Source organism: Salminus brasiliensis, chromosome 6, assembly GCF_030463535.1.
Source record: "Salminus brasiliensis chromosome 6, fSalBra1.hap2, whole genome shotgun sequence".
NCBI lineage: Eukaryota > Metazoa > Chordata > Actinopteri > Characiformes > Bryconidae > Salminus > Salminus brasiliensis.
The window spans coordinates 33924643-33950695 of NC_132883.1; the positions used below are offsets into that span (position 1 = coordinate 33924643).

The 26053-nt window shown below is 39.9% G+C and overlaps 1 protein-coding gene across 14 annotated transcripts in view; it reads left to right on the top strand.

The window, feature by feature from the left end:
• The window catches only part of LOC140557578 (ERC protein 2), a 247306-nt gene that overhangs the window by 123254 nt on the left and 97999 nt on the right, over positions 1–26053 (top strand). For all 14 annotated transcript variants that reach the window (XM_072682120.1, XM_072682123.1, XM_072682127.1 and 11 more), the window contains one exon: positions 64–224. In XM_072682120.1, coding sequence (XP_072538221.1) covers positions 64–224 — 161 coding nt within the window. The remainder of the gene's footprint in view (positions 1–63; positions 225–26053) is intronic.

Consider the following 26053-nt stretch of genomic DNA (forward strand, 5'->3'; position numbering starts at 1 on the left):
TCCTCTGAAGTATATGTGTTTGTCTAATGTGTATGTGTCTGTTTGGTTCATTCTTTTTCCAAGTTGGAGGAGCTGATGGCAGCCTTGGAGAAAACAAGACAGGAGCTGGATATTACAAAACAACGGCTATCCACCACACAGAGTTCGCTTGCGGAGAGGGAAAGTAACCTGACCAGCATGAGACAAGAACGACGAAAACAACTGGAGGAGATTCTAGAAATGAAGTGAGTATGTATAGACCATGCAGTAGTGTGTCATTATCCAACGTGTAACAAGGTTGATGCCCTTTGCATCATTGTAAAGTGATAGTCAGTAGTTAGCAACTGTTAATCTTTTGTGTCATCTTGAATTGGCATGTATGAGTACATAATAAAAATAATATGAGTACATAATAATAATGACAACAACAACAACAACAACAATAATAATAATCATTTTAGGAAGCCATCATAAGTCCAGTCCACATAACCTTTTTAAGCATCATCCACATGACAGTACCAAACCTCTGAAATTAAATCTTGCCTTGCCTTTCAACTGTCTTGATGTTCAAGCTAATAAAGTCTCAATGCATATAAAAGCCTGGACAAGATAAATTTGTCCAGCTCTGTTCTATTAGTGTGGACATTTATACAGTATTTAATAAGTTATAAAAGAATTTCAATCATTGTCTGTTTGACAGGACACTCGGTACTACTCTGTAGTGTGTCTGAGATACCATCTTTCCCCTCCTGATACTGTGAATGATTACCAAATGTATCTGCTGATGATCAAAAAGGAGATCCAGATGATGGTTGCTCTCCTTAGCCTTGGCAGGTCGCTTCATGTAGACTGAGGTAGTTAAATTTATTCCATTCAGTTGTCTTGTTGGACTTTATCATAAGTGATCAGGCAAATTCCATTCATTTGTTAATGAACTAGTGCTTCTGAACTAAGCACAGATGAAAGATGGGGCAGAATGATGGTATAGCATACATCTTTAATAGAAAATAAAAGATGAATTTGGTGCAAAATTACACACTTGGAGTCAAAGTCTAACAAGTAACACACTGAATACATATTTTTGATGCAGTTAAAATCACGACTTTGGGAATGCAATTCCAAAAGCTAAGTATTAGCCTTCTTTATCTATTCAACAGTCTTTATCCTGTTGGACCACTCAGTTTTGTCATTCATTATTCTATCATTATTTCTCCAAAAATACGTGGTCATTGTGGCTCAACCACTCAATGTTTATCTGATCTGACCATAAAACCTTCTTCCAAAAAGATTTTAGTTTGTCTATGTGGTCAGCTGCAAATTTTAGTCTAGCTTGAAGGTACCGATTTTTAAGTGCATTGTGCATTGGTGGTCCTTTGGTTGTTCATGACCATCCAAACCAATCTCCTCTCAACTGAGGGTGACATCTTAAGTCTAGCTTACATCTCCGCATACGTGGTACTCGGATGCAATTGTTTGAACTGATGATCTTGGAATCTGCAGCTGTTTAAGATACCTTCCAGAAGACATTCCTGCTTTCTGTGAATCTACAATCATCCTTCTCATGTCTGCCCTGAACTCCTTGAACTGTGTTCCTGTTTGTACTGTGTGCTGGTCAAACAGTGTGGGCACAGAGATGCTACCAGCTGTAGCCAGTCATGGTAAGCAAAAAGACATTTTAGAACATTGAACACCACTGAGTGATCTAAGTAGGTGTATGTATAATTTTCACCCTGTGTTGATTTCAGAAAACCATGAATTTGTCATAAAGCCAATAATACAGCCAGGGAAGGTTACATTTTTATGTTTGTTTACGTCAGCGAACGCTGTCCACTTTTGTTGGATCCTTAGTATATCTTAGCTGCACCCTTTAATTTGAGACAGAACTGATTAAGTACGTGCTAAAATCAGCAGAAGCACATCCATCTGAAAATGTCATTTTTAAATTAAAATTAAAATGATCCACAGATATGGTGCATCTAATAACGATAATAATCTTTTTTATACATCTAAGAAAAAAAAAGTTCAAGAACAATTCAGGCTTATCGGGCTTATCACAATATAGTGTCTGTCTCTGCAATAGTGTTACTGATCTTTAAACTATAGTCTAAAGAGTAGCAGATCCAACCTGTTTGTGGTGGGACAAAAGACAAGTGACTCACATTGTTTTTGACGCTAGGACTTTGTCAAAAAAAAAAAAAACATCATATCGCTTGCAATTGAAAATACCCAAATTGTCAGTTTTTTTATGCTTTGATGATGATGTCTTTGCTGAGTCCACAGATCTGGTGAACATCAGCGTTTGGCAATGCACAGTATAGGATTTCCATGAACTTCCATGGGATTTGGAAACTATGAATTGGATGGTTTTGAAATTGTACAGCACTGGTAAAACACTAGTTTGCATTTATGTGCTTCATGTAGAATACACGAACATCACAGACAAACAACCATTTGTTTATCACATATCATGTACTTTGTCCTTTGAGAGAAAAACACATCAAACCTAGACTCCATGTTCTGCATCATCTGCCAGTTGTGTTGGCCAGCCTGTACCAGAATTCCAGCTACAGTATACATAATACCAGTCATGTGTGAAGATCAAAAGTCAGAATACTCCTCCTGTTAATCCACACACAAAATAGTCCTACGAGCCTACTTTCGACCACCACGTTCACCTTTTCTCTTTAGATGTTGGGCTGATTGGCAGGTGACCAAAGTCAGAGTTCTGCTGTCAGTCATCCCCAAATGTGGGTTGTCTGTCCAGGAGTGAAAGCAATGTATGTAACTCCAGTTTCATGAATGGTTTATGCTGAGAATCATGATGATCAAACTAGTGATGAATTATAGCTGACAAGCAATTTCTGTAACAACTATTCAGTATGCCTGTTAAGCAATTAGCATTCAGGCTATGTCCCTCATATTGTCAGTACATGAAAGAGAGAAGTAGGCGTAAATGTTGGCAACCAACAACAAATGGGGGAGTACCACAGATATAGAGTCCAGGTGTGTATCTGACAGGAAAAAAGGAGAAAGATGGAGAGTGCAAAAGGGCATGTGTTATCTCACTGGTATTTGGGCTGCATGTGTGTATGATTTAAAAGAGAGTGGAGTGTATGCTGTACTACTCCTAATACTAGTACTACTACTGCTACTACTACTACTAAGAACCTTATCAGCGCTGTTCTGCAATGGTTCCTATATGCCATAGCTACTTCTTTTTCAAAATGCTTATTCAGAATAGGGCATGTTGTTTATGTAAAACTTACATTCTTGCAGTTCTGATGCTGTTGTGTGAGCATTTCTTTTTCATATCCAGTTTGAATTAATTTTTTCAGTGGTCGCTGATGAGATTTTCTTCTTTTGTTACGAATAACTTCTTAAAGTAAAAACCAGGAGTCAGGTAGGGCTATTTAAAAGCACGCCACTGACATTCTTGACACCTTTATGACCTTTTTTTAAAAGGTTTTTAAAAAAACTCAGCATACCTTTGCAATTACAGCAGCATTCTAAGAAGTGAAACACATTCCTGTCATTTATCTACATTACAGCATGCACATTCTCTCACTTTCTGCCTTCCCTGCACGTTAATAACTGAGCAATTACGCTACCCTTACTGAGAACGCAAATGAAGGCGAGAGAGTGTATATTCTCAGTGACCGACAGGCCGCTTGAGCTGCCCTCACAAAGCGGCCCTTAATTCAGACAGACAACCAATTTACATGTAAGTGGATTCAGATGGCAAAGCCAAGGGTGCCCTTGTCTCTAACTGAGCTCTCTCTCTCTCTGACTCGCTCGCTCTCTCATTCCTCAAACAGTGCTACAGTGTTTTAGGTTGCGGTATTTGGGTAGATTTGCTAAGGATTGTGGCACTAATTTGGCTGAGTGTTTCAATCCTGAAACAAGTTTTGGCCTTACACCCTCTTTCAGCTGAAAGTGAAGGAGTCTGGGAAAATTACCGCTCACCAGGAAAAAAGGGCCAACATGTCACATGACTCTGAAATTCTGAAGGGTAGACGGGGGGTTATCCGCAGTTGTTCTTTTCATTACACGTGTTGAATATTGCTGTTGGGGTTGGCTGTTTAAGACATACTTCATCATCACTGCATCATGCCAGCAGACATCCAATGAAGAAACCTTTTCAGCACACTCTAGTTATTTGGCAAAAAGGCTGTGTTATGCTGACAACACACACACACACATGTTTTTGAAATTTGCCACACATACATATTTAAGAGAAATCTTGGCATGGAGTCAATGTTTTCTTATGCTTTTTGCAATTTGAAATATTTCTGCCCCAGCAATGCCTGACTTTGCATAAGGCAGCCCAGTCTGTACTGGCAGAAAGTCCTACTGTATATCTTTCTTCACATCTTTCCACATATCTCCAGATCTCTCTCCCTCTCTCTCTCTCACACACACACAAACACACACACACATAGGCTTCTCGTCACTTGACTTTAAGGCCTACTGGAGGTTATATTGCCCTACTACAGCCCAGGTTTTTTTTCTTTTTCTTTTATATTAAATCATTCTGTCTACTGATAGACTATGGCCTTCAACACTGAAGTTAAACCAGTTTGTTTTGTCATTCTTAAACAAAATCTGACCAGAAGTCAACATTACAAGAACCTTAGTAGTACATTGGGCAATGCTGCTGTGTTTTTTTTTTTTTTTTTAATGGTGTTAAATGTAAGCTCAGGGTGGTCTTGCTCACTGTGCTTTTGCATGTTTCACAAATGGGACACACTTTTTTACATAAATATGCACACAAGTACACAAGACACTTCTAACTGAGCCTGGCGTTCAGTTTAAACTTCACCATATTTCACATTTGAGCCTTTCGAGATGCTTAAGTAGTATTGGGCACTTGGGGACTTTCAGACTTTCAAATCCATCTGGGGGCTAAATATGTATTACAAATATTGTATACACACATCTTAGCCGAATTACTTTGTTGTCAATTTTGTTCTTAAAATACCTTCAAGAAGCTGTAAACGTCTAGTTGTTTTAACTCCCTTTGCACACAAAACTCACACACATATATTAACTGGTTACAACAGAATGTGGGTTTGCGTGCTGTACAGTTTTCTGATCTAATTTGAGCCATGTTATGCCAATTTCACAAGGTAGATTAACAGAACAAATAAATAGAACGACGTAATGAACACTGGGAGCACTGTACCAAGCTAAACAGACGCAGTGAAACCAGAAAAAAAGTTATTTGCATTTGTGTTCAGCTGATGTAATTTCCTTTCTCAAAGCAATCAAAAACTGTAGCGCTTTGTCCCGTCTCCAGCTGTACAAAACTACTAAACTATGAGCCACAAAGAAGAGAATAAACCATATAACAATGGGAACAATTTTTTTTTTTGTGAAAGAAACAGGTCTGTTTTTTGACATTTCAAAAAACATTTGGGAACTACAGGGGCCAAGTCCTCATATTATAATTTATTTTGCAAAAAGACCACTAATAAAGAAAAACAAAACCTTGAAACCACATGTATTGATGATACAAGATGTTCCGAGACTGCAACCTAAAATTGAAATCTAGTAGACAGTTGACAGTAGTGCCACGCTAAATACCAGCATTACTGCAACCCTTTATGGTCAGGAATCTCTGAGAATAGGAAGCAACCCCACCCCAGGTGGATGGCTGAATCCTAACCTGCAGATGGGAATCAGCAGACAAATTAGGGGAGAAGGAGGGCTCTAATTAAAATACTTTTTCAAAATATTGAAGCAATTTCAGACAGAGTATATTTGCTGATGTGAGCTCAACTTAAATAGGACGTCCAAAAAGCTCAAATTGGTGTGATTATCAGGCAACCACATCCACATACATTTGACCATATAGTGTAAATTCAAGTAATTCTTAACTATACATACATTTTGTGGCCATATTTTTTTCCACGACAAAGATGTGTTTTTACTGGGTGAAAACCCCAGCATTTTTACTGTATGTGTTTAATATTTGATATTAAAAATACAACTGGGCTTAAATAGCTCTGTTCTATAGTTCTAGATATCCACCTTTCATGGACTTGCCTAATGCGCTTTTTCAGCTTGAGTCGGAAGAGCTCCCTTTTAACATATAACAATGCCGTTTGTCAGTGGGAAAGCCCTTCACTTGAAGAAGCTTTGGAAGGAAACCCAAAACCATAATGGCTCTAGTGATGCTATGTAATAGCTTGATAAATTCCTTACTGAAGAGAGTGCATACTGTTTTCATTTGCCAGTCCCCTATCATACACTGAGCACTTTCCCTGGAAACATCCTTGGCTGTGTTTCACAAGCAAGAAATTTTAAAAGCCCGTTCTGATCTGATCTTAGCCTGCACGACACACACACACTCATGCACACGCAGACATACATACAGAGAAGAGAGGGGATAAAGAGTTGTATTATTAAACCCTTGAGATATGTCTGGTATGAGTGTAGCTGACCATATGGCACACTTATGTGTGTGTGTATGTGTATGTTTGGGTGTGCATGCTCTTTTAAGATATGAATTATGCAGTTCTGGGTTCGCCGATGTCATACTTAGCCCATTTATCCCATTTATTTCTCCATTGGACTTCTCTTGTGTTTCCTATTTAAATAGTCTCTTTTTCTTTTCAAAGACAAAATCATGCAGGCAGATACATGCAGTGCAATTTGCTAAATTGTTAGAGGACAAAATGATATACATAATGAGGGCAATAAGATGGCCATCTATTTTTTACTAAAATTTCACAGTGTAAGAAACCACATAATGCAGGCATGTGATGATTTAGGCATGCCGTTTATATCATGCAAACTGGTGTCTTTTACAGGGCCACCCTAAATTTTTAGATTTATGTGCCTGGTTCCTCGTATTCACAGATGTTTGTGGATGCCCCTTCTTATGAATGAATTCAGCTACTTTACATTGCCTCCGCTGCTGACACAGATGTGCAAATGCACATGCACATCTTGTCTAGTCCTTGTAAAGAAGTTATAGAATAGGCAATAGAATAAGACTCTCCGAAGCAGATAAACATGACTCTGTTTGCACCATGCCTAATTTTAGGTATGGGCTATAGGGGTATAAGCACCCCCAGCATTGAGCTGCGCATCAGTGGAATTGTGTTCTCTGGAATGATGGTGCTCTGTCCAGTACTTTTGAATCTGGAATGATCTGGGGTGGTTTTTGATGCAATATTCTCACTAACACTCTTGTCACTGAATGCATGCAAATCCTCACAGCAATTCTCCAAAATCTAGTAGAAAGCCTTCCCTGGACAGTAGAGGAGTTACTCCAACCAAAAGCTCTTTTTGTTAATACCGTTGATTTCAGGAGAAACAGTGAATGAGCAGGTGTCCCAGTACTTTTGTCTATCTAATGTAGTGTACCAGAGTGCTAAAACCTTTACATTGTATGAACATTCTTGGTTCCCTCATAGCTGATACAGCTCCATGCCTGAGGGTTATGCCTAAAGGTAATCTGTGTTTATAAATGAACAAATGTGTTAATGTGTTTCTGTTTCTGTTGCTCTTGACGTTTTATGAATGTACACCATTGACTCATTGTGCTTTCATTTAATTTAGATAATTATTACCTTTGTAGGGTTCATTAATACAGGCTGCCGTTCAAGCCTTCCACTGGATAAGATGGTGCTTCTTTCAATGTTTACGCAACAGTTGTTAATTACAGTTCAGGCTATTCAGTAAAGCCATTTGAATCGGAATCAGTGAGAGACACTGAGAGTGTACAATAAGCACCACCATTGTGGTAAAAAAAGATTTATTTGGGTACATATTTCTAACCCTTACCAAAGCATGTGTATGAATGAGCATTGGAGCAGGACAATCCCCAATGTGTGTATACACGCACATGCTTAATAAGGACGGAAAGGAGAATATTTACGTAGGAGGTCTCAAGTATTAGTGTAGCATGTTTAGGCAAAAAAGGTGAGAGCCTCATTGCTGAACACAAGTGCTCCTACGTCCAGCTGTGTTTGTGTGTAAGTACACATGTGCTTGTGTATGTGCGGATGGATCAGAACGCGTCACGGCAAAGAGAAAGATGTGTGAGAAAACGGTTGCCCCTATGTGCCCCTGTAACCTGCGCAGCAGCGGCGAAGCCTTTGCAGCTTTGTAGCTTTGCCCTCCATGCGCACTGTACTTGAAGTTCAACTTTACTGAGTGCAGTGTGATGTCTCTATTCATAGCATATGTGGCTATTGGCGAAGGGGGAGGGATCACCCCATATGTTCATCGGATTCCCCCCTCACTAAATCATGCCGCTCTTTCTTCCTTCAAGCATAAATCTTTTTCGTTCTCCATCTGTATCTTTTTTGCTCTGCATATTTGCCCTGTGGTGAAGGTTCTACCTCTGTTCTTTCTATAATCACTAATGTCCTGTGACCGTTTCACAGATATTACATAGTTTGTAAAGGAACTCTTGAGAATGTCTTGAGAATGTCACTATTTAGCATATTAGCTTGTGAGGCACCTGCTCCCGTCAAACCCAAAATGTAAACCTTTAGCTACGTTTTGTGTGCTGAAGGATCTATTTAGATCTATATAAGTTTTAGGGACTTTTTTAAAGGCATTGTTTAGGAATTGCGCTGATAAGGAACTCCAGAATGTCTTTATAGCATCATAACATGTGCTCAAGTTAGGTCCGTGCATGGTGATGATTAACCCAGTTATCATGCTATCATCCCATTTCATAAATTGCAAACTTGTCATTCATTTATTGATTTATTCAAGCAAACCCTAACAATACTATTCTGGCACAGTTTTGTATGTGTTAAAAACCAAATACTGTTTTTGTTGTTTTTATTCTTACTTTTAATAATAGTTGTAGTGGCTGGAGTTCCATGAAATAAAAGGTAGGCTAAAGCAAAAAAAAAATGTTTTTAAGGGTCTGTTCAGCTGCTTTTGGCCCTGATCAAATGCAGACATGTTTGAATAGAGAGCAGACGTTTATCACGGCGGTGGAACCTGGCCCGGCTGCACTTTCACAAACCGTTGCACTGTAGGCCGCAAACCAGCATGTTTACTTGATTTTGTTGACATTGTTAGATGTTTGTCACTTGTCTTCCAACTATGTAATTACAACTGCAACACAAAATAGTGTAACGTCAGTGCACGAGGCCGCCTGGTGCCAAAACAGCAAAAAAAAAAAAAAGCATTTCAACTCTTAAACCTAACGAGGCCTGGCAATAGCAGACTCCACCATGGTAGGTCAAAGCTTTAAGTCACAGTGACTTAAAACTTTCAGGAGGCATAAAAACCCTTTTAACTCCCAAACAGTGCAAAATATACAAGCCTGAGGAAGCCAATCTGCTTTGACTTTTTAAAAGCAATTGTGTGCTCAATTTGTTTGTGGGACTAAAAAAAAAACTGAAAGCAAAAACAATATTCACAAGCTTGGCTGAATCTGTTAAGTTTTACAGTCCTTGTAGTAAAAGATTAGTCTGCTTTTTTTTTTTTACTCCCTGCTTCCAGTGTATGCTGCGGTGGCGGGCAATTTCTTTGGTTTGGGCACATTCCTTTTATGCAAATGACAAGTGTGGCTAAGTCAATCCAACCTCAGCTCATTAAAACGGGGTAAAAAAGCACAGCTTAGCTTACAGAGCAGTTTTTACATGGAGAGATACAGACACCATCATCAGGCCTGGTCCTTTGCAGTTAAAACCAGACAAGGCGTTGTTATTGCTTGGCTACCAGATTAAATGTTGTGTATTTTCTTACTGGGCCTGTTTTTTGTTTTTCAGCTACTGCTGTTGTTTTGCTATGCGTGGCCATAATGAGGTAATAAAGTCTGAAGATAAATGAATAGAATAGAAAACTATTTGAAATGGGTGGTAAAGTGGTGCCGCAGGTGCTGCGTGTGTGACACAGCTCCAAGGGCCTGGGTTGCTCCAGTCTCCGTGAGGCGTCTGTAAGATGTGTTCTCCCAGTTTTCTCTGGTCTCTGGTTCCCCCTTGCCTCCCAAAAGCACACGGTAGCCCATGGCTGTGCTAAATTGCCCCTATGAGTGAATGGTTAGAGCGCCGGGATATCGATAACAGGGTTGTGGGTTCGATTCCCGGGCTCGGCAAGCTGCCACTGTTGGGCCCTTGAGCAAGGCCCTTTACCCTCTCTGCCCACCGCTCTGGGTGTGTGTGTACTCAGTGCCCCTAACACGTGTGTGTGTGTGAGTGTGTGTTCACTACCAGATGGGTTAAATGCGGAGGACACATTTCGCTGTACAGTGTACACTGTACAGTGACAAATACGTGCACCTTTAAGATGAAACTACTTGAAATACCAGAGAAATAGGAGGCGACAGTTAAAGATTGGATTGTATCATTTTCTTGTATACAATTATTTCTTTGTTTATGGGTTACTTGGATATATAGATAAGTCCCACAGAACTCCAGCACTCACTGGATCTGTGATTGGTCGGCATGCTCACTGTAAATGAGTCTCATGATGTTATGAACAAAATTCAAATGAAGAAAAACAAATACTATCCATGCTGCTGCATAGTCTACTAGCTCTGGGTCGCAGGAGGAGTGTAGTGCAGGGCATAAAGCGTGCTGGATTGGAGAGTTGATTGATGCCGGTTGTCCACAGACACAGACAGATTTCCTTAGCCCTATTTATTTCCCCTGATATGGTTATTCCCATTTCCACTCACTAATTAGGTCTCCCCCATCACACATAATGCTACCAGACTGGCCTTCAGATGAAGCGTAACACTGGACTGCTCAACACACTTGAACGCTAACCGCCAATTCTCTTACATGAGCTAACAGACATATTAATTGGCTAGTATCTCTAGAAATGAGGACGAGGGAGGGCCATCCTACACACCCAGAATGTGCGGCCAGTTGTGCTCTCTTCAAATCCTGGCCACGGATGGCTGTGACATCGTCAGTGATCAGACCCACAGTGTCTCTATGATGGGGCTGATGCGCCCAAGACCTGAAAGCCCTGATTTTTGTGCTTTACATTTTATAGGCCGCATATAAGGCAACACACACTCCGTTTTTTTGAAACTCTAGGTATTTCTCATCAATGCAAGCTGTCTCTCTTTGAGCTTTGTGCAGGGAAATTCCAGTTCATCGAACAGGTGTCGCATGCGGCCATTTGGAGTACGGCAGATGTTTTCATCTGTATTTTGACAGTTACACACTTCATTTGTAACAACAGCTGAAAAGGTTGGGATGGGCAAGTATGTGACAAATGTGTGACGTTTCGGGCCTGTCGTAGATGAATTAAGGCTGTTCAAGAATGTGTGTGTGCCCGTCCATTGTGTGTGTGTGTGTGTGTTTGTAAGGGACATACCCAAATTGTTTGTTCTCACGGAGGTGCGTTCCTGCGGTCGTCATGGTCACAGTTGAGGTGCTGCAAATGCACACGGCTTTCTTCTAGACACACGCAAAGAAAAGGAGTATCCTGCAAAAACACACACACACACCCATACAGATGCATACGCATGCATTTCTTCGGAATATTTTTACAACGCAAAAGATGCGTGTTGTGCTGGCGTATGCTCTGTGCTGGCTTGCACACCGATACAAACACGCAACACTCACTGCAACCACAGAACTACTTATTCTACCTGCTTTTGGTCATCTTAATGTGTTTCCATAGCAGCAACAACTGTAAAACTTCACATTAGTCAGACAGATGTTTCCTTGTATTGGCCCCGAAGACCATAATAGTATCAGTATGGATTAGACACATATTGGAGCTAGCCAGTTGTGAATTGGAAAAATTGTGTAGTGTAGCTTTCCGCTTGCTCTAGAAAGATTGTGCGTAGTTGTGTAGTCTCAAACTATCTCAAACAATGAGCAAAGCAACATAAGCTTCATTCCCCAATATCAAAATCTGAGCTGTGGTTTTCTCTGCCTTTTTGGCATTTGATTGAATGTATGTAGTTACCTCCCTCTCTCGTTTTTTCTCTTTTTCTCGCTTTCTCGCTCTTCTTTCTATCAGATAAAAGGTTAGAGTCTCCTCTTCATTCACTTACATGCTCCCTCTCTTCACTCTTCTGCCTTTCAAACAACAGCAGACCGCAGCGGGGGCACAGGAAGTACCCAGCTCCATTAGGCTGCCCATAAAGAACATATGTGTGTAACTCAATAGCCAGGCTAGGCCACTACGAAACATTTTTAGCCACAATACTCTCACACACAAAGAGCAATGCACATGAGCATGAGCTACGATCTCTGCAAACACACATTCAGACTCAAACACACACACACAGATGGTTTATAATGGTCATATACACAAAGCATATAGCACAAGCAGCACATGCGCATTCACACGAAGCCTCGTTCATAAATGCTGGTATACATGAAGCATATGGCAGGCATATATTCAGCACATGTGCCCCCACACAACACACATGCACACTCTTTATCAGTCTCATCTTGCTGCAATACACATTTCTCTCAGTGCTATTGAGTTTCTTCGGGGGGTACGTGGCCCACAGTAATGACCCACTAAGAGAATGACATGAAAACGAAGGAATGTCGGAACTAGCCCCGGGAAAAAAAAGAGAAAGAAACGAAAATGGCACATGGAATTCATTATGTTTATTGGTACACAACCGCTACATACACCCCTCTCTCTTTCTCTCTCGCTCTCGCTCGCTCCTACCTCTCCTTTGCCTAAGAGCGCGCTCCTTTTTTTGTATGGCAGAGAAAAAAGGAGATTCTTTCTCTTAAGAGGTGTTTAAAGACAAAAGACTGCGCTTGTTCTGTAGCCACAGAAAGCTTAATGCATCTTTTATGATGAGTGCTGGCCTGAAAGCTAGTTGTTGCGTTTGTCTCCGGGTTTAGAGTTACTGTTTGTTAGTGTGGACAGGATGGTCGAGTTGTGATGGGCCTAAGGCACTCACTGTGTGTGCTTTGTGGTGCTGACTTTCAAAGAGGACGTTAGGACATGCACATTTGTTTGGTACTAAAGCAGAGGCAAAGGGTAATGCAAGATAGCTTGACTTGTCCTCCAGTCTTGCAAACTCAATGTATCAATGTCATGCTCATCCATAAGTAGGAGCGCTCAAGTCTTGATGGTATATTAAAAAAGACACCTACTTTTTAAAATTTTCTCAACACTTGGCAAACTGGAACATCACTCTGCTATTAGGATAAACCCTTGTTGTGATAAAACTACAAAATGCCCTCTGTATACTCAAAACTATATAGGGCCACCAGCAGAAACGTCCCTACATTGGAATGCCCTTCAAGATGGCAGCAGGGATTTCCCTAAGGCTGAGAAGATTTCTCCCCCTGGCATCGTCACACAGGGTGTGTCCCATCATGTGTTTACAGTTTTGAATATTCAATGTGATTATGAAAACCAAAAGAAAAGAGCAATAGATACATAATACAAAAAATTATATATCAAGTAAGTTTTTGTCGTCTGCTCTTTCTCTCTCTCCTCTCGGGATGTTCAAGCTCAATCACTCTGCCGGTGGTCCAGCCATATTAAACCCTTTGTGGCAAAGAAGACACTCACTGTCAGCGGCAGCAACTTCTCTGAGCGTCCTGTACTGTACATGTATTTGACACCGTTGCACTCGCCTTACAAAACCTACCATTACCAGCATCTCTTAATAGGTGTTTGCATCTATATCTGTTCATCCCTTCTAGAGCATCCCTTCACCATGACTGAAAAAAGAAAACATCTGGCAGCCAGCACAAATTGCATGACACAAAAAGCACAAATATGTCCTTCCTCTAGACGTCTTGAATTGTGAATGGTGTAGAATTGATGTTTTCGGGAAGGGAGTGCAGTCTGCTACCAGTAGAGAATTTTAATATCTGCTCTCCCCAAACACAGCACAGCAGTAGTTTGTAATAATATTTTATGGGCCTGTCAGAACTATGGTAATGAAATATGAAAAAAGGGTTTTGGGAACGGTAAGAGACAAAATGCCTAAAGGCAGCACACTTTTCGGCAAGGTACATGCATAGTACAAAACATTGCTATAACATAATGAATTAAATAATTCTGCAGTGTTTTAGTCTCTGAGCACATCACATCAACATTTCATTTCTGTTCAATATTTATTAGAAAACGTCTGTAAAATTTTCTCCAAGGACTGATTCCTCCAGACCTCAATACCTCAATAATTAACTGCTTACAGTTTTTAGTTGTTTTTGTTGTACATTGTGAAAATGGCAGCTGCCCTTTACATGTACATGCATTTCATTTTGAATATAGCACTAGAAATTCCAAAATTGCATAAAATCATGATTTTGGTTCAATTAAAATAAATTACTTAGTTAAAAGACATTTTGCTTCTCCTGTTTTAAAGTTTCAAAGGTTTCAATGGTGTTTCAACAATAACCTCAGCAAATGCTCAGGGGATGCTGCCAGTTTCTGCCAAATTCTCATTTATACATACATTTTTTTTTCATAAATATGGCTAAACATGAGTAGTGAAGATAGGGTTTCTTTGTTCCACCTATACGGTGACTTCATTGGTCAAATTACTGTACTTGTCTTTTTTGGAGCAAGTTAGGCATTCTCTCACCCTCTGCCATTTTTGTAGTGGAAGCACATGGATGGCTGGGAGGCTCACTGTAGTGGCTAACTTTAGCGGGCTGACGGGGGCTAGCGGGCTGTGGCCAGCCCGGAGGCCAGTAATTGCCGGTGGCTGCCGTGACCTGGTTTGGTTTTGTTTGAGCATGTTCCCTCTGAGCGGCTTGGCCAGTGCCAGAGATAACAAGCTGCAATTACAATTGCTCAAGCCACCGCCGCCGCAGCTCTTTTTGCTGCTTCCCTGAAACCCAGTGCTCAGCACAAACACGCCGACTAATGAATTGGCTGGAGTGGTGTGTGTTTATGCATGTGTGTGTTAGGGTTGGGCGTTGTTATTTGAATACAGATATCTAAACACATTTTAGTATTTGCTTACTTATTTAAACGAGGCTTGTGTAGTTGGACTAAAAATATAGTGTTAAATTAGACCTTTGTGACTTCAATGCAGGTGGATAGCTCAGTGTGTGTGTTTTCGAGTTGTAAAAGAGTTGAAAAAGAAGTGCTAGTGTGTGCTTGCTCAGTGAGATAAAAAAAAGTAAAAAGCATAACTTACACCACTAGTGCCGCAAGCCGCACTGTTTCCAGCCAAACTGCTGATTTCAGTTTCACAGCACAGCTCTCTCTGTGTTTTCTGTTCATGCTCATCAGCCTCCCTTCAGCTGTGTTGTGGATCATTTCAATGCCTCCATCTCATTTCCATCTCTATCTCTTTCAGCCCTGTCCAACTCATCCATATAGTCCCACCACTGGTTTTAAGATGGGCATGTTGATTCTGTCCAAACTGACAGAAGTGTTATTATTCTTTTTAAGCCTGCCAGTCTGAGTTGCTTTACTTCAATGGCTGGCATAAGGGTGTGTTTCAGGTTAGTGTGCGTGCCTGTTAAGTGTATGTGCGATAATCTTGTGTGTGTGTGTGTGGGTCTAAGGTGTGGACTTAGTTAAGAGACAGCAATCTGGAAAAGATCCAGAAGAGAAAAGCAGTCTTGATCCCAGCATTGTACCTTTTCCATGCCAGATTAAGAAAGATTTAGACAGGGCTCTGAAATTCTCCATTTTACAGGCCTCTGAGCCTAGAAGGAAGGTAGAACTGCTCCTGTTTAAAGAGGGTAAAAATATGTATGTTTGTACAGTAATAAAGTAAAAAAGGCAGTCATGGGAATTTCTTTCACATAACCAAACAAATGAACATTACAGTTGTCTTGCTTCTTGCTAAGTTCTAGGGCCATGTGTATATGACGGGTGTGCATGCATGAAAATGATGCTGAGCTACTGTCTAAAAACCTAAATTCATTAAACTTCACATGGGAACATCTGTGGTCCTCCACATACTCTGGAGGTTGAAGCATATTTTGGCGAGAAATGGGAATTACTTACAGCTAGTGGAGTTGAGAGGTACTGCAGAGTTAATTGGAAACTCAGAATTTTATAGAGTTTACTTTTATAGAGTTTATTGGAAATGGAAACTGAATAGGAAAAACAAATATCATGTACATGTTTTAATTTTTTTTCACAGATAGCCAAGTTGTACATTCTTTTTGCCACATAATATTGAGCTTACTTTAATGTGCTCAAGACCATTAGATGTCAGACCTGGACACATCTAGTCAAGATCATAATTGTATTAGACAATTACAATTCAATACAATTCACAAAAAAATTTGTAGTTCATGTGAAGTCTGCAATTTCTAATATGTTTTGCATACCAGTTAAATGTTAAAAAAGTATTTTAAAAGAAAGTGAACATATTTGCATTAGGCTAACTTAGTTAAGGCTTGTTTTTCTCAGCGTAAAATAGGGATACGGGGGATACAGACAAAGCCTTCTGTCTGCATTTTGCATTAATTTTATCTGTATTAGTTCGTTGCAGCACATGCTGTAATAAATGCATAAAAATGTCATATTTACAGTTGTTTTAGAATGTTTTTAATAAATTGTCTAAAATGTATTTTCAGAGAAATTCATGGTAGAAAGGTACATTTTGAAAGTGTTGTGAGGCGAAATAGCCCCTAACTTAAACATATTTTCTGACAATACCTTCCACTTATTATTTTGGGGGGAAAAAAGCCATGTTGTGGACGTCACATCCCGTGGCTTCTTCCACCACCACTGTTAAGAAATAATTAGTGAAGTTGGTCAATTTCTCTACAATCGACTTTTCTAAATTACTTTATTTTATCTTCAACACTGAATTCTAGAAAAAACTTGGTGAAATTCTACTTCCAAAAAACAGCGTGCAGTTTGACATTGCTATCTAGGTTCACTCACTCAGCGTTTCATGTGGAATTTAATAGAGATTCTGTTCTGTTGGTCATGTTTGAAGTGCTGAATTCATCTCAGCATCTGTCATTCAGAACTTCTCTTCTGAGGTCCTGTAGTGAGAGCCCTTAACGACACTTAAAAGTGCAACTACTTATGTTTGACAGAGACACCCATACCGCCAAGCCTGTGCAAACTTTGCACCTGCTTATGTTGTCGTTGGGGAGGCATTTGTTTTTCCAACACATCTACCAGTTCAAATCTATAAAATTCTGATCATTTCCAGATGATGAGAGAAGGTTTATTCTCGGTTTTCGGCGACTGGCTTGCGGTCCGACCGCCATGTTCTGGCTTAGAAAATGAACCTTTGGAACAAAGTGTTACAGAATGTGATTTTTGTGAGTGTGTGTCGTTTGAATATCGGTATCATTAGTCCTCCGTAGGGGGTTGTGTTGAGCTGAATTAGCAACAGTGATCTCATGGGGCCCCCGAGGGCCACAACAACATGAGGAAGAAATTTGTCTTTATGAGTCCTACGTCATGGCAGGCATATCTGTGTCCAAATAAAGAGAGAGGCTCAATGAGGCGCGTCCACCTTTAAAGCAGCGCAACACCCTGTAAAGGCCTTTACTAGCATATTTAAAGCCATTCAACCAGGCCCAGACTAATCCAATGTATTCTAATATGTGGAAGAGAATGTGGGGATTTGTCAAGTTTGAGCTTAACCCTTAGACTGGCCTTACAGCAGCAAGCTTTAAAGCAACTAGTTGCATATTTAATGCAACATCATTTTCATGCAACTTGACATATTACATGAAGCAGTTCAAAAACATTAACCCACTGTCCACATTAGCAGCTCATATGTTTGATATATCATACTGTTGTATACTGTAGGTCATCTTTTTATTCTTTCTGTAGCATTGCCTTGTATGCCGATCAGCCAGAACATTAGGTTATCATTGATGCCTAATATTGAGGAGGTCCCCCTTGTGCTGCCACAAAAGATCTGGCCATTCGAGGCTTGAACTCCACAAGACCTCTGAAGGTGTTCTGTGGAATCTGGCACCAAGTTATCAGCAGATCCTTTAAAAGTCCAGTAAGCTGTGAGGCAGGACCTTCTTGGATTACATCAATGAACTTTAGTCGCCCAAGACCCTGACACTTTTTCACCAGTTGTCCTTTCTTGAAGCACTTTTGGTAGTTGCTGACCACTGCATACCAGTGGTATAAAAAACATGACACCTGCATGATGTTTTGGAGGTGCTTTGACCCAGTCGTCTAGCCATCACAAACATCAGACTGGAGGGTTGGCAAACTGGCTCAGATCCTTATGCTTGCCTGTTTACCTGCTTTCACCCATCGCATTCAAGAACTGACTGAATGTACCTACTGGTTTCTGGCAGCCAGAGTTGTCCATCATAACATAGCCCAAGACATCACAATCTGATTCCTATGACCACATGTGTTCTCCTCATAGTGCCTGCCTTTGCCTCTTGTCAGGCTTTTGAAAAGTGATACTAATGAAGCCATTGTGGTTATACTTGATGCACCCTTTAAATGAAAATGATGGGGTGTCAAGACAGGATTCATGTTTGCTAGCTGTCAGAGTTCCAACCTTGTCCTGCAGTTGATCATTTTTTTTAAACCACCCAATACATTGTTCAACTCAGGTGAACTTCTAATTTAATGACAGTTTCAAGCAGCTGAAGATGAATAAACACACCATTGTGTAAAGCCAGCCTTAGGGTGCTATCAGATCAACGGTGTCTTGTGCTTTGTTCACCAGAAGGCTGGGCACACATTGCTGCGTCAACGGCCGGTGCTTATTGTCGATTAGCGTCAAGTTTGGAAACCATCCACCTTATTCAGTGTATTTACACACAGTATTGCAAAATGATGATCTCACTTTAAAACAATAGGATGCTCAGGCTGTAGTTGCTATGTAGAGAAGTCGCAAGACGGGAAAGGACATTCTAGCGAGGGAGACACAATAGATCGAGTCTTAAGTTCACTTTCAGCGGAAAGATGGCAACACTGACCGGCAGCATGCAGCAGTCAAAGTACTCAGAGTTTGTCCTCTGATCCCTCCCTTAGGAGTCAGTTATTGCCTATAATAACACAACCATAGTGTAATTTTATGATCATTATTGCTCAGTGAGAGCTTGATCAAGCTAGCTAAGAAACTTTGTCTAACATACTGTTGACTGACACCACTTTTGTGCGTTTTTAATGTAACGGAGGTGGTAGTTGTGTGTACAGTCCTTTATCGTATTTTCTATTGTACCATTATTTTTGCCCTGATGTAGTTTTTGAAGTGTGTGTATGTAAATGTAATTCATAGAGTTCTAAAATGGAGTAGAGACTTGGAATAATTTTTTAACATGAGATAAAAAGTAGTTTTGTGCAAACTCATTGTGTGAGAAAGATTTTATACATGCCATTTCATCTTACAAACATATACACACACAGACAGCGTACTGGACCCTGTAAGTCATGTAAGTCGACAGTATGATTTTATCCAGCCATTGCTGGATTGAATCTTTCCCCAGCCGGCTAGCTCTGTTTCTTATCATTGCAGAAATCTGTGCCTCTGTCAGCATGTGGGAGTTTTGATTTTGTATGTTTTTAATGAAATGCATTTTTTTTCAATCAGCCATTCAATGAGTGAAGGATGAGAGAGCAAAAAAAATCATAAGAATCCATTGAACGAGAGAGAGAGAAGCAGAGACCTAGAGACATGAGGAGATAGAGGCCTGAATGGACAGAGGCCATCAGAGCCAGAGAGGGAACAGTGGTCAGGGGAAGAATGTAGTCAGAGTTTGTAAAATGTAAGTGTGTGTGTGTGTGTGTGTGTGTGTGTGTGTGTGTGTGTGTGCATAAACTTCCTCTCTTAAGTAAATGGTGTTCTCTTCTAGCTGGTATAATTACAAGGCAGACCAAGTCAAGAGTGTGTTTACCCAGGCGGCGGCTCAAGATCAAGGCCATGCGCACAATCACACACACATACATACACACAAGCGCACCTGTAGCAGTTATGTCACTTTTGATCACAAAGCAGGCCTGATGCATCACTCCATTATCACAGGATGGCTGACCGGACAGACACTCATCAGCAGACAGACACAAGCAAACACACATACACAGAAAGGCACCTCCAGTCTTCTATCATCCCATATAAATGCAGTCATCCTGTCATTACCATATACCTGCATTTCACACGTGATCAAAGGCATGACCAGACATTTCAGACTTGGTAGAGTCTGCTTGTCAATACCCATCGCAGTGGTGAAACACACTGCTCTCTAATCACTCTAATTTGTATGTACTACATACACTCCAGAGACCTGGCCATTGTGTGTGTGTTGTGTATGTGTGTGTGTGCCTGTTAATTGTTAGGCTCCCAAAATGAATTCCACAGTCTTAAGCTTAAGGCGCAATCCTGTTTTCAATGTCTTTATTTTCTTTTAGTTAATCGTAATCCTTTGTTAAGCAGTCTCTTCAAATCTCTAGAGTGATGTGATTCAGGCCTTGTCAACACTAATATAGATAGAATAGATAGATGTTTTCAGCTGACTGACTGAACACCGGAATCTTCTAAAACATGTTTAGGCAGCCCACCAGTTAGCAGAAAAATCATCACGATTAACCCCAGAAAGGGAATAGGATGTATGCAATTCTCCTCTGCTCTTTTTGAAAGCGTACGCAGCACTTGTAAACATTTTTCTTTAACTACTGTGGTTGTTAAAAGGGAAAAAAAATGTAATTAAGGTCAGTGTGGAATTTGAGAACTGATAATTATTAACAGATGTCAAGGCATGTATAAGCAACTGTAATCTGTGTGTGTGTTCAGTCACATACAGTCTCAGAGTGCCCTGACTGCCTCACACCCCAATTGAGCAGGAAACAGTGCTTTGGCAGTTGTACCAGCTGAGCACTACCAAATGTCTAGGGAGAGTGAGTTGGTGGAGATATAGGCAGTACAGCCAGAAAAGCCTGTTTCAATGGTTTCCAGTTTTACTGAACAAACACTCTTTATACTTTCAAATATTCTTATATTCTCTATCTATCTATCTATCTATCTATCTATCTATCTCTCTCTCTCTCTCTCTCTCTCTCTATATATATATATATATATATATATATATATATATATATATATATATATATATATATATATATCTTAGACAAAGTGCTTCCATTGAGAAGAGCTGATTTTTGAGAAACTAATGTTGGATCAGTATTGGCAGAAATCAGAAAATGAAGTTCTCTACTGCAACTCCAATGTATTAGGTGCAATAACAATGTATTGGACTTTTGTTAGAGTTTTAAATGCATCAAACAATTTGAAATTAGACTTTTTTTCGGACAAGCCAGTGCTCCAGATGTGGACACTCTGAGCTAATAATTATATAATGCTGATACATAAATGAAGCAGCAAAGTACACTGCTTGCTTAGATGTTTGATTAAGCACTGCAGCAACCCACACCAGTTAGACATTCTTTTTTCATCTCAACTTTAGACAGCAGCTGCATGACTAAAAGCTTGCATGCACTATTTTATTAGCCATAACATTAAAACCATTGGCGTGAAGTGAATAACATGGATTATCTTGTTACAATGCCACCTGTTGAGGGGTGGGATTTATTGGACAGCAAGTGAAGAGTCACTTGATGTGCTGGAACCATGAAAAATGCTGTCAAATAAGTCTCTGAGTGCATGAGCAACCAAAGTGCCCAAAGGTGAGGGTCAGACCGTCTTCAAAATGACAGGACTTGTTGGGTGTTTCCGCTATGCAGCGGTCAGTGTCTACCAAAAGAGGAAGCACTACCAGTAAACAGGCAACAGCGTCATGGATCTATGATGTTCATAGAGTAGGAAGGCTAGATGTCTGGTCCAATCACACAGAAGAGCTACTGTAGCAAAATAAATTCTGAAAATGCTGTCTAGGTTATATGGAGTCCATTTCTCCACAGGTCAGAGCTGTTTTGGTGGCACAAGTGGGGCTTGCACAGTATTATTTTAATGTGCTACTTGAGGAATGTGCTACCGGTTTACCTTAGTCATGTTTGCTGCTAAATTTTCTAGCATGAATAGCAATGTATTTCATAATATTTGACAGAAAGTTCACATTGAAAGTTCACTGAGCCTGGCTGATGGGTCCTACCACTTTGGCCTTTGGCCTTGACAATATTTCACTTACAAAAAGATGAGAAACCCTCATCAGACGTACAAAAAGATGAGAAACCCTCTTAGCTTTGGTTTAAGTCGTTAGGACAGGTGAGGAGAGCTGAGGTGACAAAGGAGACTAAAAGCCTCCCTGTGCAATACCAAAGGTCACAGAAGTTCATAAGGTGGTCTCTTATGGTCTCTGTGGGTCCGGGATCAGTACAGGATCAACAGATCAAAGGCCATAGTGACTAGACTTCTCAAACTATGTTACCTATAATCCCTTTGATGTTTAGTTTAAGTATGTTCATTCAGAGAGACAAGCAATGCTTTATTGGAAATGTAGTTCCAACCTGGCCACATTACCATGAGCTTAGACCACACATGCTAATGGTGCGTCTGCTTTGTGTCTTGTTTCCTGCAGAGGCTGAGAGAGTGGGTTGATCTGTAAAGACTGCTTCTATGTGTTGTTTCTTCACAGCACTGAAATATGTACTTCATTTTATGCTCAAAAAAGGATGAACAGTTTCCTCATCCTCGCCAAAATGCAGTTTTACAACCGAAGAGACCAGGATTTCACATGTTCATTCACACTGTAAAGCCTAACCGAGTTGAGTTGAGGAACTCTGAACATTTTATCAATAACCAGAGGTCACACAAATTATATACCACTTACATAACCTTAGGGTGCAACAATGCAGGGAACATCAAGACGGTTGAGATTACATTTTTATTTCTGCAGTTCCTGGTCTAGAGAAGCCATTTCCTCTGGAGTAAGAAAGAGTTCTTGGAAGTACAGCCCAGAAACTAAAATCAGCCCTGCTTCTTCTGGGAGAAACATGCCTAAAAGTATCAAGTAAAAAGGTCCAGGTTCTCAAAAAGGTTCCTGTGGTGGAAAAGCACTTCACATTCACTTTTGCAGCATTCCTCCTTCTGTGATGGTGACAGGGGGGAAAAGAGAGTTCCAAAGAGTGACTGTGGTTTTCTTTTTCCATCTTCTTTGCAAAGAAAGAGTGTCAGTGGAGAGCTCCCTCTCAGCAGTAAACCAACAATTTCCCCACTCATTTAGAATCCAGAAGGTAAAAAGAAACTAAGTAATAGACATGGTTTGATGTTACGAGGAAAGAAGGGTTATCGGGTCAATTTTGACAGATTTTGTGAAGGCCCCTCTCTTGCTCAGACTCATTTCGTCTCTCCAGTCAGAAAATGATGTGGCTATTATTGGCTAGTTATAATTGGACGGGGTAGAAAACAGAAATGCCTGAACAGGATGGGGAATTGGAAGAGGAACGAGCCGTTGAGGTAATTGAAGGGTTGAGGGTAATACTTAAAGCTGTGACTGTCATTTCAGAGTGTTTGCATGTCCCTCTTGAACCTAATCTGACCAATGCTTTAAGAGAAAGGATGGGTAGATTCAGGAAGAAAGGGTTTATTGATGTGGCCTGTTAAGAACCTGTTTTAAAATTCTTGATTTTCTCCATAAATGTGGCTTGTGGATGTGAGAATGACAAGGGTTCCCCCTCCTTTTATATATATATATATATATATATATATATATATATATATATATATATATATAGCTATTTTGAAAATATCTAGCCCTATTCTCTTGGGGTCATGAGGGAATTCAATATTTGTGATTTTATTTGCATCTGAATTCCCCATGTCTGTTGTTCTCCCTCATCTTCCCTCATCCAATTACAAGCAAAATTACCCACTGCTTTTTACTGAACTCAGTGGTTGTCTGTTATCTGACGGGTTTAGTCCTGTCTGCAAAGCAGATGCCTGAATCCCTTTCTGAATTGTTGAAACTTCGCCCAAAACCGAAATATGAAGCATTTAGGCACGACAGTTGTGAATGTGATCATGTGACTGCATTATGCAAGCATATGGGTATTAATAACTCTCTTGTCTTACGGTAATTGACATTTACTGATAAGATGTCTAAACCATTTTTTTCCAAATGCCCTTCTGATTGACTAATCTTGTCTGAACAGGGATTAAGTTACATTCCCAAATGATGGCTTTTTATGTTGAGTGCTGAAAACAGTGTGCTAAATGCAAAATGGCTTGTCCTTTGTTTCCGGTTATGGCCTAGATGACATGTGGCAATTGAAATCACTGCAGGTTACTGACTTGACTGTTTATATTTCAAAAATATTTTTTTTCTACTTCATATTTAGCACATACTTACAAGATCAGTGGAGGCAGTTTTGAAGTGAAACTTTGGTCCTATATGAGGCATGCCTAATTTGCATCAGTGTTTTTCTTCATCTGTCCTGGCTTTGTAATTGTTTGTTCATTTCCCTTGTGGAAAGCCAAAATAGAAGGACATGCTTTGCTCTGTTTGCAATAGGAAGTGAACTCAGAAATTCAGTTTCGGTTCCAGAAAACAGGACAGTGGGACTGTATGTGTGTTTGTCTGGGAGACTTTTTCAAGGATTTAACCTTCAAATGTAAGTAAAATGTAATGTAATGTAATGTAATGTAATGTAAATGTAATGTAGTCAAAATGTAAGTCCAAAAATTACACTCTGAAATATGAATTATTACATGAAATAAATTATTAAATATTCACTTAAGGCTCAGTGATTGAGATTTCCTCCATGTGGCTTCCATGTCGCAGACTGGATGGAGTGGATTCATGTGACTACACACACAGTAGTTTGTTTTTAAGGGGACAGTACATGAGCACACTCAGTGGGGAAAGTACAGAATGAAAAAAAAAAAATCAAAATAATGGACATGGGCAAGATTGCATCGATTTGAGGTTCTGAATATCGGTTTTGGGTACATTTCTAGGATTTTCTTAGGATAGCAACAATAAATAACTACTGCCCTTCAAAATTGTTTTAAAAAAGTACTAAATAACTTTTTTTTTTTACTATTTATTTTACAAACATGCATTTGAGGAAAAAATATTTTTTTAAAGAGTTGTACTCCACTGAAAAGTTTGTTTTCTCTTATTTTCACTCTAAAATCATAAAAAAAACATCTGTTTGTTTGTTGTAGGCTGGGTTAAGAAATCCAAATCAAACAAATAAATGTACTTTTTCCTATTTTTATAGATATATCATATTATTATTAATAAAATTATTATTAAAAACCCTCTTGGGACATCTTTTTTGAGTTTACATAGCATTTTGTATGGCTTGAGTAAAGTGTGTGATGGTGTGAAGATACAGATGTTTGGTTAAATGAAGGTTTGAATGACTTGTTAGCTGCAGTAGCCTCATAGCTTTAGTGCAGAACTAAAGAAGCAAACTTGGGAGACCAAACATATTTTGGCTTAACTGTTTACATTAAGGGTAATCATAGCTACAATCCACTCTCACAGATAGACTTGAGGTTTACAATAGCTATTGAATGTAAGCAAAACTTAGCTTCCTTTAAAGCTAATGCATACAAACAGTTTCCCCTACTTCAGCTGTCTTTTGACACAGAGGAAGCTGGAGATAATCTCCACTGAAACACAGGCCCTATAGGTTCTTCTCCTGCAGGAGTGTGTGGAGTGTTCCTTGGGAGTCTTGCTAGGTAGATGGTAAATGAAGAAGGGCTTGAGGTTGTGGGAGAAGTGCACTTGAGAGAATTTGTTTTATGTTACCAGCACTCGCGCACTATTGAAGGGGGATCAGAGAAGTGGGCTTTGGAAGTGTCTCTGGATCTGCCTGACTAGATTTTACCTCAAGAGACACAAGCCAGGGAATGTGAGTGTGTATGTGTGTGTGTGTGTATGTGTGAGGTAAGGGGCATTACTCAGCACACTGTTTACAGTAGGGACTCCCAGCTCTCTCGCTTGTGAAGGCCTGGGTTGCTTTAACTTGTCTGTCAGTATGGAACGCAAAGCTAACTTTGGGCACATGTTGTCGAAACATTGTCTTAATGTTGGAAAATGTTTGGAGAATTTGCGCCGTGTTTAGCTTTTTTTTCCTCCCACCAGTAGTGGGAATTGAAGCTTACAGTGGTTAATATATGTTCTCCAGTTTTTAGACCTGTGCACTGAATACACTTTATGGACACAAATATTGGGACACCTGCTCATTCATTGTTTCTACCTAAAAATGGTAGAAAAAAGGAGTACCCTGAAAACAGTATCCTGCTTTTGTTAGAGTAAGTGTTTCTTGCTCTCCAGGGAAGGCT